The sequence below is a fragment of the Rhynchophorus ferrugineus genome, unplaced genomic scaffold (assembly GCF_030347505.1).
Source record: "Rhynchophorus ferrugineus isolate W39M unplaced genomic scaffold, kcgeb_rfMv2 rfM2, whole genome shotgun sequence".
Taxonomy (NCBI): Eukaryota; Metazoa; Arthropoda; class Insecta; order Coleoptera; family Curculionidae; genus Rhynchophorus; species Rhynchophorus ferrugineus.
This window is the reverse complement of record NW_027472581.1, coordinates 78,858,313-78,875,607: the sequence shown is the minus strand read 5'-3', so window position 1 is coordinate 78,875,607 and position 17,295 is coordinate 78,858,313. Positions and strand designations below refer to the sequence as shown.

Genomic DNA, 17,295 nt, shown 5'->3' with positions numbered 1-17,295 from the left:
GTCCTGTCCACTGTCCACTAAAATATAAAACAACCTGTTAATAACCACCAGTTTCACTGATTTACTCAATGATATGTTACTTCACACTTGGTAAAGCTCTTACCATTAATGGTGTTGAAGTAGAATCGATTCGTTTCTTGTAGCCAGTAGAGATTAAGAATAAAACTTATTAGTATTATCATGTCAGTATTATCTTTAGGAATGATCCAAAGCACCTACTGAGATATCTTCATAGCTGCAGTGGAACAGTTTTCCAAACAGGGTATACAGTTCCATTTAACAAATAAGTAACACTACTTAATACGTTTTGATTTTTATTGATATTTTTATTATAACATAAATTATAGAAAAATCAGAAAGCTACAAACCAAGTAAGTTTGAACTATTCCAAATAAGAGCATAATAAATAAATGAAGGAGGAGAAGCTTTTTACTAAAGTATGCAAAACAATCTCACAAATCCTTTAAAGAAAAAAAAAATGGAAATGCTACATCTACATCCTGTAAAACGAAGGTTTAGCCAGTCATTTCTAAAGTAATAGAAATAACAACGATAATACGAACTGTAAATAATATTGGGTCTTAATTTAAATGATCACAAAATAGAAAAAGTAAAATTCACAAAATACTGGAAAAAACTGCTAAATGACAATAGTAGTATTTTGGTTTAATATATACAGTATCTTTAAATACTATAGCAATATGATCTATAGAAAATTAATCAACTTATTATTAGAGACAGTTTATACTCTGATACAGCCAGTTAACTTACTGATTCTTATCTGGAACCAAATATAATGAATTAACCAAATCGAAGGTGATCATGTAATATCATCAAAACAAAACCGCACATCCACATATTTTGTGATATCATGGAACTTCCTATAGTAAATCTTGCAGCTCACCCTATCAAATCAAATTGGAAAAATCAAATGTTTAACTTAACTAATGTATCATTAAACTGTCACCATAATATTTGATTAATTAATGTTTTACCTTATAGTTAGGGTCATATAAATTGGAGAGATTAGATATATTACTATCGACAACTTTAAAAACCAGAAAAAACTAGACGAGTGTAAGTTTTTTCATCTTTAAATAAAAGTCAGAAATAGTTACCTAGATGAAAATCAAGACCTGCTAGGCATATATCTCATCTCTCGTTTTTCTCTCTTGCTTCCGCTCTCTTTCACTCTCCCATTCTCTCTATTTGTCTACCATAATTTTCTCTAACTAGCTCACTGATTTTTTTCTTTATAATTTTTTAGGCACTATAAGAACTTTTTAATATTAGCTTTAATGTTCATGTGGCGTAACTGGGCGGGGTTTACTTTGATTTTCAATTGCTGTATTAGGTCATAGATCTTTAGACTCGGACCGACTTTTCCGCCGGTGTACTGTAGGATGTCCTCCTTGTTGAGGTTCATGAGCATTTTCCCCGTGATTTTCTAAAAGCGTGGAGATTAACCAACTACTCGTTAAAAAAGAGGAAATTATTATACCTGTTTGCTAAAAGCGTCGCAGTAGTTGGCACAATCGTTCACTCTTAGAAACTGAGCAACATCAAATACATTCCATTGGTCTGGACATAACTCACCACCAGCATCGTTTGTACTACTTGTATTATCGATCAAGCGAGGTATTAATTTGGAACTTGTACTAGATGATGACTGGAATTCATAATTATTAATCATAGTGAAGCAACAAATAAAATGTGATACAGTGCTAAACATAGATGACTTACACTAACATAAGTGGTGGGTTTTCTCTCTAAAGGTGGTTCACTACTAAGTGTTGAACTAACGTTGGTGATCATCGTCACCTCATTAGTGGCAATTGGTAAACTTTGATCAGGTCCTGCTGGTTCTTGAGCTAGAAAAACTAACCAACTGAAGCTTAATTCTGAACATAACCTACGAAATATCCTTACCAGTTTCAGGTCCGTGATTATCCTCACTGACCTCACTTTTGAGATCTATACTGACTGACTGATCATCCTCAGCTTCTTGTTCCTCAACACCTTGCGATACCATTTCATAAGATTCCTGTGCATCTATCTAAATTTAAAAGGACTCTTAGTTATGATACTTAACAATAGGATCTTGTACTTACTCTGGATAATTTACTTAGCTGGATTGATGACTGTGTACCCAAGGTGTTGGTCTTTGTATTGTCTTTATTTTTCTTTTTTCGATTTTTTCTTTTAACTAAAACAATTTTTTATTGTTAATACATTGTTACTGGAGATTGAATCTAATGCGTTTTGATAATAAAAGGTTTTTTAATAAAGGCTAGTCTTGTACTATTCTTATCGTAATAGGAGGTATTAATGAAATCGTTTTTATTTGAAAGGCGTTCGATAATATCGTTGAAATATCAGTGGTACAGTTTTCAATAACCAGTAGAGTTTCAGCGATGGCGTGGGTTATGTTGATATTAAAGACATGGGTGGATTCAAGCATATTGGCAGTCCTTGTGACTAGAAGGAAAAGCCTAGCGGGGTCAAGTCACATGATCTTGATGGCTAATAGACTTATGCAGAATATCCATAGTGGCGTACGTTACTATTAATCGTCCTTATTACGTCCTAAAGAAATCGCTTATCATCGTAATATGATTTTTCGTTTAAAAATTTGGGTCCTTAAGGGGACTCCTCTTGATCATAAAGTTTGAGTATTTGGACGTGCCATGGTGATTTAGTATTAGTTTTAGAATAATAAAAAAGTTAAGCAGACGCAGCAAAAAAACCCGCCCTTATTGGAAAACCTATATTAACATATGTTAAGTTCTTTTGTGAAAATTGATATAGCACCAAAATGTGTACTTACCAGTTCTATATATCAATTAACTAAATAATGTCTTCTATTTTGAGCTATTGTACATTTAACCGGTTTGGGTAAAATTAAGGAAATCAATAAAATATTTATTCATTATATTTAGTATCGTTGAATGCAGCCATTGATTTGGCTACAAGACGTTAAGAGACGAAGTGCAGCAGGATTTAATTATAAAATATTAACTATTCAGGATCACACAAAAAAAAAAGATGAATGATTTATATAAGGAGGTTTTCAGAACACGGAATATTTCATTGCATTTCTCTTGGTAGTTATAGTTATTTTACGAAACCTTGAGTAACCATTCGTCTTAAAATAAAAGACAGGAAAAAATGAAAAGAACATACCCAATGTATTACAAAAAAAGAAATTCAGAATAAATATCAAATAATTAATGGGCCTAGTTGGAGAACAATGTTAGAATTTATGTGTAATATACATTTTAATAAAACACAAATCAAATTAATCATAAATAATGCTCATATTTGTTTACCTTTAGGACTCTTTGTGGTTGGTGCTGTTTGGATGGGTGGTCCTTCCAGTTTGTGAGCGACACTTTGGCACCAACCAACCGGGTATATATCTGAACTCTCACAATCAAGCCATTGATCAAACTCTTCATCCCATCCGTCGAAATGAACCTGCGTAACGTTAAAACACTTTTCTGATAGATTGGAAGCTTTTGAAAGTTCGAAAGGATTACCTTCAGCAATCGGCCGACAACTTTGTCTATGGTGGCGATGCAGACTAGTCTGGGATCCATTAAATCGGCAGCTTCGATTTTCATGCCCGGTACAAAACCGTGTAATGGAACGTAGGTATTGAAGAGTGACGGATCAGCCGGTATGTTGCCAGTTTCTAGTAGGTACTTGTTCCAATCAAAAGTCGCCTGTAATATAATTGAAATTGTATATAAAACAGAAAAAAAAAATGTTATAAATCGAATAAGGTAAATCACGTTCATATGCAATATGCTTTTTAATGTGGGCTCTGAATCATTGTTTTCGATTGCTAATTATCCAAATTAATACCTTATAGTGAATTGTTATGAATGAATGGATTAGCACATAATCAAAAGGATATCGCCGCTAAGGAAGCTCTGTTCGTTCAGTTATTACTTCTTTTTTAAGACACCTTAATTTAACCTGTTGACGTTTTTCTCATTCCTAGTTCTAACAGGTTATTGTACTTTTTCCGTACTTATTAACACATGCCCTAACTACACTATTCGTTGCTGTTTTACTTTTCTTACTATATCTACCGCTATTTTTTTTTTAATTGACATAGTAAACATAGTTCTGCCTCTTGATTTATAATTAGTTTTTAATGTGTACTTGTATTTTCAACGGAATATTTTCGTCTTATCTTTGTTAAATGTAATTTTGTGTTTTGTATAACTTTTTAGTCAATAAGCACTATAAAAGTATTGGCTTTCATATTTTTTTTCTTCTCAAGTTTAATTTAACTAGACTTTACAGACTGATGTGGCGAAATCGGTCTTTTCGGCCGCGGCCGCTCGTCGACTGTAGCAAGATTGATCAATTTAACTAGTTTATATTGTAGGTTTTGTTCACTGCCGATTCAAAATCGTCGAATCCATTTAAAATACAACAATCAAAATCAAAGAACAAGTTCTTGTTTATGTCCTCATACATTTCTTATCAATTGGTATGATCATCCTAGGGAGACCTGTTTTGGCTTTTTCCTTTTATATTCATTCAATTGATCAGAATCAAATAACTTATCAAAAAAAATTACTTAACTAAATTACTCAAAACATTCTTTAATTTAGTTTATTGGAGTTTTGGAAAATACCAAAAGGCATTAATTTTTTATTTATTGCAAAAATTTGAAGAATTTGGGTAGAACCATCGCAGTTCTGGGTGTATGGCCATCAGAGGCTGACTGAACTAGAGCATATGCTCAGCCATACCAATTGGAAGTTTGGGTAGAAATATTGGATTTCAGATCATCAAAAAGTATTTTAATACAACTGAAATTTGTTCAGATAGGACAATAAACCATTTAGTTGTTTCTTTAGAAAGTAAGTTACATCCTACTATGCCAATGGTTGTTCAAATGAATCAGTATGCCAACAAATATTTTAATTTTTGTTAGCCTATAGTATTTACAATGTAAGTTTTGCTAATGTTAATATAACCAAAACAGTAGTAATGCCTGTACAGTAGATTCAACAAGTACCTGTTTGTTTCTGTTAAACTACAATATTTTGTAACTAAAGTAAAAGTGTTCATTTTCAATCTCATACATTTCTATTTAACGTGCATAGCAACACTTACTTGGCCATAACCCTTCGGTGGCGTCAATGGAATGCCGTGACTTTGACAAAAACCGACTGGAAAAATGCAAGGCGACTTCACATGATAACAGAACCAATCAGCACCTAAACCAATAAGAATTTAGTAAAAGATCTCTATACTACCAAATAGCTCATCGATTCTTACCCATACCTGTCGCGTCTGAATCATATGTATCAATTCTTATCATAATATACCCATAATTCAAGACGTCCATCACGGTAGCGACGCATATTGATGATAGATTCAGTGGATCAATAGCTTCCAGTTTCATACCGGTAGAGAATCCTGAAAGTGGACAGTTTGAACTTGTTCAAAACACTGATCTTGTAACTTACCAGTGCTAGAGTAATCTGGTGATCCTACTTGTATGGGGTTAAATAAATCCTCAGTGGCGTCATCATCATCAAATATACCTTGACTAAGACGCTCTACGTAATGAATAGGTGCTACTAGATGATGACCCACCTGCAACAAAATATGTATAGATGCTGACTACCATACAATCTAAGGGAGATGATAATACCTTTTTCGCCCAACCCACCGGATGTAACAATGGTGAGTCCTCATGACACCAAAAACCCATATCTTCTTGCGGCATGTCATAATACTTAACATTTAATCTTTTGCCAACGATTTTGTGGACCACAGCGACTTTAACTCGAGAGATATGATTTTTATCAACAACTTCAAGGTTAAGGCCTAGATCAAACCTGAAAATAATAATAAATCATTCATTGAAATACAATGTATACAAGTAATTTGCTTTAAATATTTAAAATACCGTGTTGTCAAACGTGTAAAATATTTTATCAAATATAGCAATTATTTGAAACACAAATATGTAACATTTATGTTGTTGAATGTATACAATATTATTGTCAAATGTATAAATGTTTATCGTTAAATATCCGAAATATTTGAAAGTCAAATATGTAAAATATTTTGTCAAATATAGGAAATATTCAAAAGTGAAATATATTAAAGTCAATATGTAAAATATATGTTGTTAAACGTATATCATGTTTGTTAAATAATTGGAATATATTGTCAAATATTGGAAATATTTGAAAGTCAATATATAAAATATATGTTGTCATATGTATAAAATGTTTGTCAAATAATGGAAATATTTGAAGGTCAAATATATAAAATATATTGTGAAATATTGGAAATATTTGAAAGTTAAATATGTAAAATATATGTTGTCAAATGAATTAAATGTTTGTGAAATATTGGAAATATTTGAAAGTCAATATGTAAAATATATGTTATCAAACGTATAAAATGTTTATTAAATATTGAAAATATTTTAAAGTCAATATGTAAAATATATATTGTCAAACGTATAAAATTGTTAAATATTAGAAATATTTCAAAGTCAAATATGTAAAATATATGTTGTCAAGTGAATTAAATGTTTGTCAATATTGGAAATATTTGAAAGTCAACATGTCAATATCATATAAAATATATATGGTCTTAAACGTATACAATGTTTGTCAAATATTGGAAATATTTGAAAGTCAGATATGTAAAATGTATGTTGTCAAATGAATTAAATGTTTGTCAAATATTGGAAATATTCAATATGTAAGTCAATATGTAAAATATATGTTGACAAACGTATAAAATATTTGTTAAATATTGGAAATATTTGAAGGTCAATATGTAAAATATATGTTGTCAAATATATAAAATACATTGTCAAATATTGGAAATATTTGAAAGTCAAATATGTAAAATATATGTTGTCAAATATTGGAAATATTTGAAAGTCAATACGTAAAATATATGTTGTCAACCCTATAAAATATTTGTTAAATATTGGAAATATTTTAAAGTCAATATGTAAAATATATGTTGTCAAATATATACAATACATTGTCAAATATTGGAAATATTTGAAAGTCAAATATGTAAAATATATGTTGTCAAATGAATTAAATGTTTGTCAAATATCGGAAATAATTGAAAGTCAAAATGTCAGATCATATAAAATATATGTTGTTAAATGTATAAAATGTTTGTCAAATATTGGAAATATTTGAAAGTCAAATATGTAAAATAAATGTTGTCAAATGAATTAAATGTTTGTCAATACGTAAAATATATGTTGTTAAACCTACAAAATGTTTGTTAAATATTGGAAATATATTAAAGTCAATATGTAAAATATGTGTTGTTAAATGTATAAAATGTTTGTCAAATATATAAAATATATTGTCAAATATTGGAAATATTTGAAGGGCAAATATATAAAATATATTGTCAAATATTGGAAATATTTGGAAGTCAATACGTAAAATATATGTTGTCAACCCTATAAAATGTTTGTTAAATATTGGAAATATATTAGTCAATATGTAAAATATATGTTGTCAAACGTTTAAAATGTTTGTCAAATATTGGAAATATTTTAAAGTCAAATATATAAAATATTTTCATGACTATCACATATTGGAAATATGTGAAAGTCAATATGAAAAATATATGTTGTCAAATGTATAAAATGTTTACTGTCAAATAATGGAGATATTTGAAGGTCAAATATATAAAATATAGGAAATATTTAAAAGTCAATATGTAAAATATATGTTGTGGAAAGTATAAAATGTTTGTTAAATATTGGCAACATTTTAAAGCCAATATGTAAAATATATGTTGTCAAACGTATAAAATGTTTGTCAAATATATAAAATCAAAGTCAAAGTCAAATATATAAAATATATTGTCAAATATTGGAAATATTTGAAAGTTAAATATATAAAATACGGTAAAACTTGTAAAATACCTGTTGTTAAATATGTAGAATATTTTGCCAAATATAGGAAATATTCGAAATTTAAACCTGTAGAATATGTTGCCAAATGTGTAAAACATTTATTGCAAAATACAGGAAATATTTGAAAGTCAAACCAGTTAACTATATGTTGTCAAAAAATTTAACGTTAATTGTGTTACACATTTATTGTCAAAAACGTCAAAATTATTTATCATTTAACGGACTACGTCATCAAAATATTGAATAAAAATTGGTTAAAACTAAACATTTTTATTATACAGATTTAACATTTCACATTTAATTTTCGGATTAAATCAATTAATATACATTATATTTAAGATTTCGTGTCCAACGTATAAATAAAGTAGTTCCCATCAAACTTAATAGCAAAAAATACATTTTATATGAACCATTTGACGAATCCATGTAGATCATTAAATACGGAAAGCAAAACATCTGAGACGTTTGCGAAAATCAAGATACCAAAAAAATGATCAAAGGCAAATGACTCAAAGACATTCTCATAAAAGTAGATTTCTGTTTCCTGAAAAATGTCATGTTCTTGAAAAAACCTAAAAGTCAGATTTTACTCAGTAAAGGTAAGATTTTATTATTCATTATACTATTCCATTGGAAAAAAAGCAAACATTATCTTGATAGGACTAAAACATTTTGAAAGATGCTTTAAAATGTATAATATAATAGTTACTTTCGTTTTTTGATAACTATCTTAGAATTTTTAAGATTACAATTTGAATAAAATAAAACATAACCGGTTTTCTTTCACTTTAAAATAAAAATGTAATCAAATTTAATTTTTAAAACAATAAGAAAACCATAATGGGTATTAATTGAAACTATATATATTAACATATTTGCTATCTGGTGTTATTACCTTTTACTCCTTATATATAATTCATGTTTCCTGCATTTTTGCTAAAGCATTTGATTACTTTTTGTTAACTCAATTTTATCCCAACAGAACTTGAGTAATATTAAAATTTAAATCAAAATTCATGTAATGTAATGTAGTGGAAATTTTTATAATGTAGTTGCGTTTACCTGGATTTGAGGCTTTCACTCGCTTTATTACTAAAATTTGAAGGCAATGTTCTAGCACCAGTCAGTCTTTTACGGAGAAAATCCTTCCAATCGTTGTACTTATCCTCTATCGTCTTAGGGGGTATTAAAGGCTTCCCCCTAGTCGCACACCAGCCGACTGGATGGACCTAGATAAAAAAATGAAATGATATATGGTTGGCGGTGTTATTGATTGTTGCTTACCTGGTTTGAGCACAAACTAACCCAGAAATCTTTGGAATCGTTCGCGCCAAAACCTTCATATCTTAACTGTGCTTTGTACCCGACTATTTTCATAACAGTGGCCACCCAGAAAGAATCCGGAAAAGCGTCAGACACATTATCACAGTCTGTATTTTCCACCTCAACCTAACAACAAGAACGCAGCTACAGTATCTCTTAAAAGGTAATATATTAGTTTTATGATGCTGGGAATACCTACTTTCATTCCCACCATGATATTCTCCCATATATCAGCCATGGGAGCATGTTTGAAACATGTAACCGGAGCGGCTACGAAGTATCGATCACTCAATTGCGAATCCCAGCTGAAGGAATTAGCCAACTCGGATGGTTTTCGTCGTACCAATGGGATGGTATCGTCGATTTGCGGTATTTGTTTCTGTATTTGCGGTAACCTATAAAATATTTTATGAATGAATAAAGATACAGAGATTATAGATAAAAAAAGAATGAATTAGCTTGTTCAACAAGTTCGAGGAAATAAAGCGGATATTTCAAGATTTAGCTTTACAGTTGTAAAAAATGACTTTATTGCTCAACATAATTTTAATATAGACAAACGAACCTAATAATCTGTTTAACGGGTTAACTTTAAAAATATATTAACGCCTTCGACGCTGTATGAACTAACAAAAAAATCAGTGTCACTTTTATAGAAAGTCTCTCTGGCTTTAACTTATACTGTGTAAAGAACTAAAATCTAATATTTGAATGTAGACATTTTAATAATTTTCTTATACATATTTTTGATTTGTTGTATACAGTGAACTCACGTCATCTAAATTTTAGATGTCAAAACGTCGCACCAACTTTGAGTTCAGTTTGGTTTTGCTATATATCTAATCTAAATAATATAATGAAACTAATACTATAAATAACTAAAACTAATAAGTTAATGTTATCAAATATAATTTATTTTAACATTATAGTAAGTGTTCGAAGCAACTAATTAGATACGTATTCTAAGTCTTTCATTGTATCTGATAGCTTCAACATATTCAATCAGAGTAATAATAAGCAGCAATCTAAAATTTATCAAAACAAGAAAAGCGCTAAAACAACGTTTGTCGGTTTAAAACCTGTAATTATTATAATTGTTTTGAAGAATTTTGCAGACATTTGACAACCAGGCGAGTTTTGTAGGTTAACTGTTATGAAGTGAGTTCACTGCTTTTTTGAATAGATTATATGTCATAAATAGTTAGAGCGCTAGATTTAATTGAGGGTGAAGCTCAAGAGTATCTTGGGACTTATATCCTACCAATTATTGTGAAAATAGTGCAAGATATTAGACACCCAGTGCATTTTTATATATCTTTCGCAAATGTCCCATTATGTGGATTTTTTTTTTAATGATTTATAGAAGACTAAGGATGCTGGCCGAAGCCTTTTACCCAACATTTTGACTGTAAATGCAATAGTCGAAAGGTTTAAAAAATACACTGTATTATTAGTACTAGCGAAAGCAGCAACAAGGTGGAGGAAAGGTAGAAGTACTGTTACCTAGTTCGAGAAAGAAAAAATCAGAAGCTACCAGATGAAAAGCAAAGCCCAGAATTTACGACTATTAAGGAGTTTACTTTTGGATTAACTATGCCCAACTATGTTTATATCAGCTATTACATCTTCGATTGATAAAGATCCAAAAATAAGAGGATGTTAAGTGTAGTGTATAAGTTGGGTATTGAAGGCAATTTGTATCTTCACGAACTGCGGTCTTTTTGGACGATTTATGAAATTAATTCGCTTCGAAAGTTGAAGAGTCCGATGTTAACGCATAATTTGTTATTTTGATGTTATTTAGTTATTTTGATTACATAGTGGTAAATAAGTGGACAAATATTTTTTAAACTCGCGCTAGTGTGTGCTTTTGTCCCATCGATAACGAGTAGGAAACCCATTGTGTAGAAGCACTTGCTGTGTCTACAATTCTGAATTAAGTTCATTTTAGTGATTTGTAGTAAATTTTGCTTACGAATGTAGTATTTAGTTCTATTGTTCACACCATGTATTGGCACTATTACCTAGTAATTTTAATAAATATCTCATTTGGCGCAGTAATATATAGAAAACTAAAAAAATCCTTTATTAATTTTTGATTGGTATTAGATGATAATATAGGCTGATGGAAAAAAGACATTTTTTACATTTCTAATGTTAGTTTTATTTTCAAATGAGTTTAAATAACAAATAGTAATCCGTATTACCTTTCGTTGCAAAAACAACCAGTAACTCACCTGATGGAGGTACAATCAAACGGCGTCATATCTAGTGAATATAGTCAGCTATATATTCAACATTAATATATAAACAATCACAATCTTAAGAAAATCGTTTTTGTGTATAAATTTTGTTTAAATAATATTTGAAGAATAAATCTGCTTAAAATTACGTTGGTAAACAATAGACCGTTAGCCGACAATAACCGTTGCAATATATTTAAAACTAATTTACGTCCTCGCAATATATGATAAGCGGTTCTGCAACGAACACAAATTTGCTGTAGCAACCGATTTTATCTACCTGTTCCAGTACTACTTCGTTTGAATTGATACTGATAAGAAAAAAAAAACGTCAATGCTGAGCGCATAAATTCTTCAAATCATCGACCGTTCACGCGATGCGCGGTACCAACCTCATCGGTATATTGCTTACCTCGAATCTATGTAAGTATCGGTGAAATCGTCATCGTACTTGATGGAGAATCTATATTTGGCAAACTGCTGCTTCGCTTCGGGTGTGTCTGGGTTGGATTGCGGAAGCGGCTCTGGTATCAGACCGCTGTATCCTCTGGCGCAAGCCATAGAGCAAAATCGTCTTTCCCGCGTGTAAAAGGCATGTTTCACACCTATAGCTCCACATTTTTCACAAACAGCTAAAAGAAAGAAAAATGATGGTATTTATGACCCTGGTAGGCTATTAATATGTTAAACAAATAGAAATAAGTAGGTTTTCATTATTGCAAATGTAAATAGCTGTGATTTAACTTTGTATATAAATAATTTTTGAAATAGTATTGTAACAACATAATAGAAAATCTATAAAAATCAAAATAGGTTTAGTGGCATAAAGATAACGTAATACAAACACCATAATAAGAATAATATTAACCAATGATGCTTACCTATTCCATCCTTCTGAATAGGTATCACAGATGGATCAGTGTTCCCCTGATATGCTATTGGTGTTTTTAATACCAGCCCTGGATGTTTGACAGGTTTGATTTTCCGTGTCGGACAAGGCAAAGTTTGGGTGGCTGTAGTAATCATATATACAGGTTGGGAATTATCATCTTCGAGGTAGCTTGAATCATTACTCTCATTTTTCATATCAATAAAGTGCATCATCTCATAATTCTCTACTGTGTCCTGTACAAAAATAATATAACTAATATAACTTCTTACATAATTGGGAATCAATTGTATGATTCATGTGCTCTAAAACTACTTAAATATTAAACCCTCCATTAATACCTAGTGACCTATCAGTTCAATTCAATTGAGCTTAACTAACTTTATGTAGACGTTAAATGATATCAGTTGACAATACCTGTACTAACTGAAACAATTTTAACAAAATTTATTTACTTACAACTTGTGAGCTGTGCATTGTACTATGTATATCATCCATTGACTGGCTGGACATACTACGGTTTGATGGTGTGTAATAAACATTGTCTTGATCCAAAAGAATTTCATTGCTTTCGTTGGCCATAAGACCCATAGGCACTTCTCCAACTGCTTGTTGTGAACCCATCCATACCATGCCCATTTCGGCCATACCGGGCATAGTATTGTATACTGTAACAATATTTTTTTAAACACTTCCTTCTTCCGAAAACGACAACCGCATTAACTACACTTTTTGGAGATCTAATCTTGTTTATATGTTCGGCATTTAATTGAAATTAGATTCTCCGATATATACACGCTTTTTTAGGACTAACTATATATAACAAAATCGAATAGTGTACGACAGACGTTTTAATGTTATAAAAAAGAAAAGAAATACAAAACTATCAACATTGGCAGATTTGGGTGTTTGCAAACAAAAGATTTTCTACTAATACAACAGCTAAAATAACGTACCGTTCATTTTAGAAAATTATTGTTTGTCTTCCAATTTTGCCCTATATCGATTCGATAACATTTTCAGTTAAAATTTATGTATATTTGAAAAAGACCTACACGATTTTTTTGAGATTCCACAAAATTTTAACGAGTAGTGACTGTCAAAAATCGCAAAGCTTCAGTGCAGCCAACTGCAAGACTAGATACAAGAAATAAATTTCGTAAAATAATTTAAAAGACAAATAGTACATTCTAATGAAAATTAAAATATTTAATAATTACAAATTGTGATTTGAAAATATAATCTGGTGATGGTATATTAATAGAATATATTTTAAATTATATTTTTATAAAGGTTAATATTATATTGTCGCTAGATGGCGCAGATATAATTTATTATATTTAATTATGTTGATAAAGCAATAAAGAAAAAAAAAATTCTGTGCTTCAGTTAATCATTGCTGTTTCTAATTTGGTCAATTTATAAATATGTATATATATAAATAAATATTTAACTAAAAAAATTATTATATATATATGAAAATGTTGATAATTTGGTGAAGGAATTCTTCGATATGTGTCAGAACTTATCAAATTTAAAACACTGGTTTAGGCATATACACAAAATAGATATGTACACGTTTTATTCTACAATTTTGTTAAAATATCTATACAAATCTAGAAGCTATACTTAATAGTTTTGTATAATCAGCACCTTTTGACTGAGTTTTTTCTTTTAATATAGTTCGTAAAATTGTTGGAATAGGTACATGAATTCTAGTTCCTAATGGAGTACCACCTTCATCAATTAGTACAATGTTATTACTATCAAATTTAGGTATTTTCGGTTTCTGGTTTTGTTTAAGACCTACTAAGATTCCCCTCTTTTTTTCTCCTTTGATTGCAACAAGTACTTTGTCTCCTAAAATATAAATATTCTACATGGCTTTATATAAATAACTAAAGTATATACCTATGTAGCCAATTCCTGTTCTATTATAAACATGTATACATTTTGGGGGTTTTCCTTCTGCCATAGCTTGTCTTCCTATATCGCTGTTATCCACAACTCGAAGCTTAGTCATTTTTTGAATTTCATTTTTTACATGAGATACGTGAAAACTACGTTTTGTTACTGAAAGTGTAACAGATATAATAGGCTGCATTATAAATGGTTTGGTGAACATTTTAACTGTATTTATAACACAGAACATAAACTCAATAATTTATATTATTTGGATATTAAAATATTAGGTTAGAAATTTGCTGTTTCGAAAACAGTTTCACGTATCTTGGGTAGATGGTGCTGAAAGATGACAGAAATCATATTTCGTCATAATATGGAGAGATGGGTCTGTTGACTTATAAATGAGTGCATATCAAACTGTTAGTGTTCAGGAGCGTGCGTTATTGAACCTTGGAAGGAAAGTATGTAATTTTATTATTTAGTGATAAAATTAAACAGAATTTTATTAATGTATTAATTATTATGTTTCGTTTACTTAGATTTCAAAATATATTCATATTACAATATAAATATTTGCATTCTTGCTTTATTCGTAGATATATGTAATATTCAATAATTTCTAACAATATAATATAAATTCCAACTATTATACACATCTTTGCCAGTTATATAGTATTATATTTAATTATGGAGGAGCTCAATTAATTTTAATGTAATTGTCTTCACACACTTCAAAAGTTTAAATTTAGCGTCGGATCCTTTTCGGAATTCACAAAGTATTAAATGGTTTTTTTTTTCAATTAATATATACTTACACAAATATTAAAAATATGTATTATTGTTTCCGTTCTTTATATTCTCTATAACGATCAAGTTTGTTAGTGTTACTGTCAGTTTATTCTTAACGAATGCCAGATTCGCTTCCAATATGGAATATTGGTTATTATATTTAGAAAACACAATAGTTCATTCATTTCTGACAGATATATGTTAAGATTTAACAACACCTTACTTCTATGGAGACATCGTCGCTATAAAAAATCACTATAATGAAGTTAATAAAGAATAATAATTGTTCAAAAATCTTCGGTGAAGTACCACAGGAATCCTAAGATATTCCATCAGTTACCAAATCAGATGTTGCATCTTCAGATTATAATTACTACCTTGGGAATTAAAACAGGCAAATTTCGGCACAGCTAACAAACGTCATTTATTTATAAGGAAAAGGATGCAACAGTATTTGTACAGGTAATACAAAATTGTAATATGTTTTGTCGTTTTAACGTCTTGGAAGGAAATAGTACAAAAACTGTTTAGAATAAAATGTACCGTAACCCATAACTAGTTAAATACGAGGTATACCAACATAGTACGAATATTTCCGAATGAATATATTTTTATTATTGTTTTTACTATTTCCTGTGATTTTATTTCACTGTTTGGATATTTTATCTTATTATTTTTAGGAAAAGGCCTTGAGTTATGCGTCTGTCGATATAGTTTTGTTATTTTATTTTTATTTGAATATTCTAAAGAAAACCCTCATAAATACTATTACCGTGATTCTTTTGGGCCTTTTTAATCGAATTGATAAATTGAGCACTTACGATAGAAAATATACGAGGTTCCAACTATAATCGTTGAGATTAGAAATATCGATAAAAATTTTTTTAGTAAATAAAAAATATATTTTTGTTAGTAATTCTTACTCTTAACGTTCTTATTTTTCGTGTTAACGTTCGTTCTTTTAGTGACTATTTTCTGGTATACTAATTTAGTTGCGGTCCCTAGATTTCATCTAGTAATTAATCGTAAGAGTGTTCTTGTCTTCAAGGTTCCATTATGGACTTTTTGATAAGCGGATGATTCAATTTTAATTTTTGTGTTAAGATTTTCATAAGTTAATCTGATATGCTCATATAATATGCTATTTAAAACAACTAGTAACTTGTTTTAATGTTTAACCAGACTTTTCGTATAAGGTTTTATCATAAAAAATCAATACTGTGCTTACTACTTCATTTATGATATCTAAACGAGAAGATGTAAATGTTTTCATTAAATGGTCTTCTGTTGAACTTTACTATTGAGTTTTTTTGTTTTCAAAAGGCATAAGTACTCTCTTTTTATATTTTGTAAATGTGTGCTTCTTCCAATCTAAGTATTGAATAAAATACTTATCAAGCAATTTAGCAACTGTTAATTTTGAGTGGTGGTATATTTCGCTTATTCGCTGACTTGTTTTTAAGTATTTTTTTCTAATATGTAATCATTATATGATTTTAAATCTATCGTATCGTCAGATTATGTTTCCACAGTAGTGATTCCTAGCTACTTTAATGATTTCATAACGGATATGGATAATTCTTGCTGGATAAATCTCGCTCGTAGACCGTAACAAACTTAAATTAAATACGTTTATATCCTAAATTAGAACAAAAGAGCTTAATAAGATTTAATTTCTTCGAAGTTTTAAAGATCATAGATAATACATGTAATAGAGATGGCATGATATTAAATAATGTCTTTACAAAGCCTAGTAAATTACAAAAATAAATAAACTATCCGAAATAAAATAAATATAATTAAATATTTTTAATAAAAATTTAAAAAATGTATTTTAAACCTAGTTGTTAATTATTTTTTAATATTTTAGAGTCTCGTTTTTGGTCCAAATGGGATTATTTGGACTGAAAATTATCCAAGGGATGTTTTTTCTTGTTGGATTTTGCACTCATACCTTATGGACAATCACTGTTAAAATAACCACTAATATAAATTTATAGTCATGATCCAGTAGGATTCGAACCTGCGATTATTGCAACAGTAAGATGACCGCTCTGTTGTCTTGACTATGCATTGTATTGATTATCAATTAAACATTACAATGAAGTCAGGATACAGTAAAATTATCAGTAATAATTTTATGTTTTCTATAATCAACTATTGATAAAAATATATTTAGATCGAAAACGGACTCTAGAAGCAGTCCG

The 17,295-nt window shown here is 29.6% G+C and overlaps 2 protein-coding genes across 7 annotated transcripts; both read right to left on the bottom strand.

Moving 5' to 3' along the window:
• Positions 1-301: 301 nt before the first annotated feature.
• On the bottom strand, positions 302-13,520 carry Sfmbt (Scm-related gene containing four mbt domains). Of its 6 annotated transcripts, none has more exons than XM_076394984.1 (18): positions 13,450-13,520; positions 12,854-13,062; positions 12,387-12,630; positions 11,918-12,137; positions 9,462-9,657; positions 9,224-9,388; positions 9,002-9,168; positions 5,681-5,867; positions 5,493-5,622; positions 5,302-5,442; positions 5,137-5,240; positions 3,540-3,725; positions 3,330-3,477; positions 2,112-2,206; positions 1,930-2,056; positions 1,744-1,880; positions 1,502-1,669; positions 302-1,447 (listed from the first exon to the last, which is right to left on the bottom strand). In XM_076394984.1, the coding sequence occupies exons 2-18, from the start codon at positions 13,049-13,051 to the stop codon at positions 1,271-1,273; spliced, it is 2,790 nt and encodes a 929-aa protein (XP_076251099.1). In that variant the 5' UTR covers positions 13,052-13,062; positions 13,450-13,520; the 3' UTR covers positions 302-1,270. The 6 variants fall into 6 exon arrangements, with proteins under 6 accessions (XP_076251099.1, XP_076251101.1, XP_076251100.1 ...); XM_076394986.1 differs by having other exon boundaries at positions 1,744-1,871; XM_076394985.1 differs by having other exon boundaries at positions 5,308-5,442.
• Positions 13,521-13,959: 439 nt separating this feature from the next.
• Positions 13,960-14,605, bottom strand: mRpL14 (mitochondrial ribosomal protein L14). The gene is made up of 2 exons (XM_076396350.1): positions 14,306-14,605; positions 13,960-14,254 (listed from the first exon to the last, which is right to left on the bottom strand). The coding sequence occupies exons 1-2, from the start codon at positions 14,544-14,546 to the stop codon at positions 14,001-14,003; spliced, it is 495 nt and encodes a 164-aa protein (XP_076252465.1). The 5' UTR covers positions 14,547-14,605; the 3' UTR covers positions 13,960-14,000.
• Between the last annotated feature and the right edge of the window lie 2,690 nt (positions 14,606-17,295).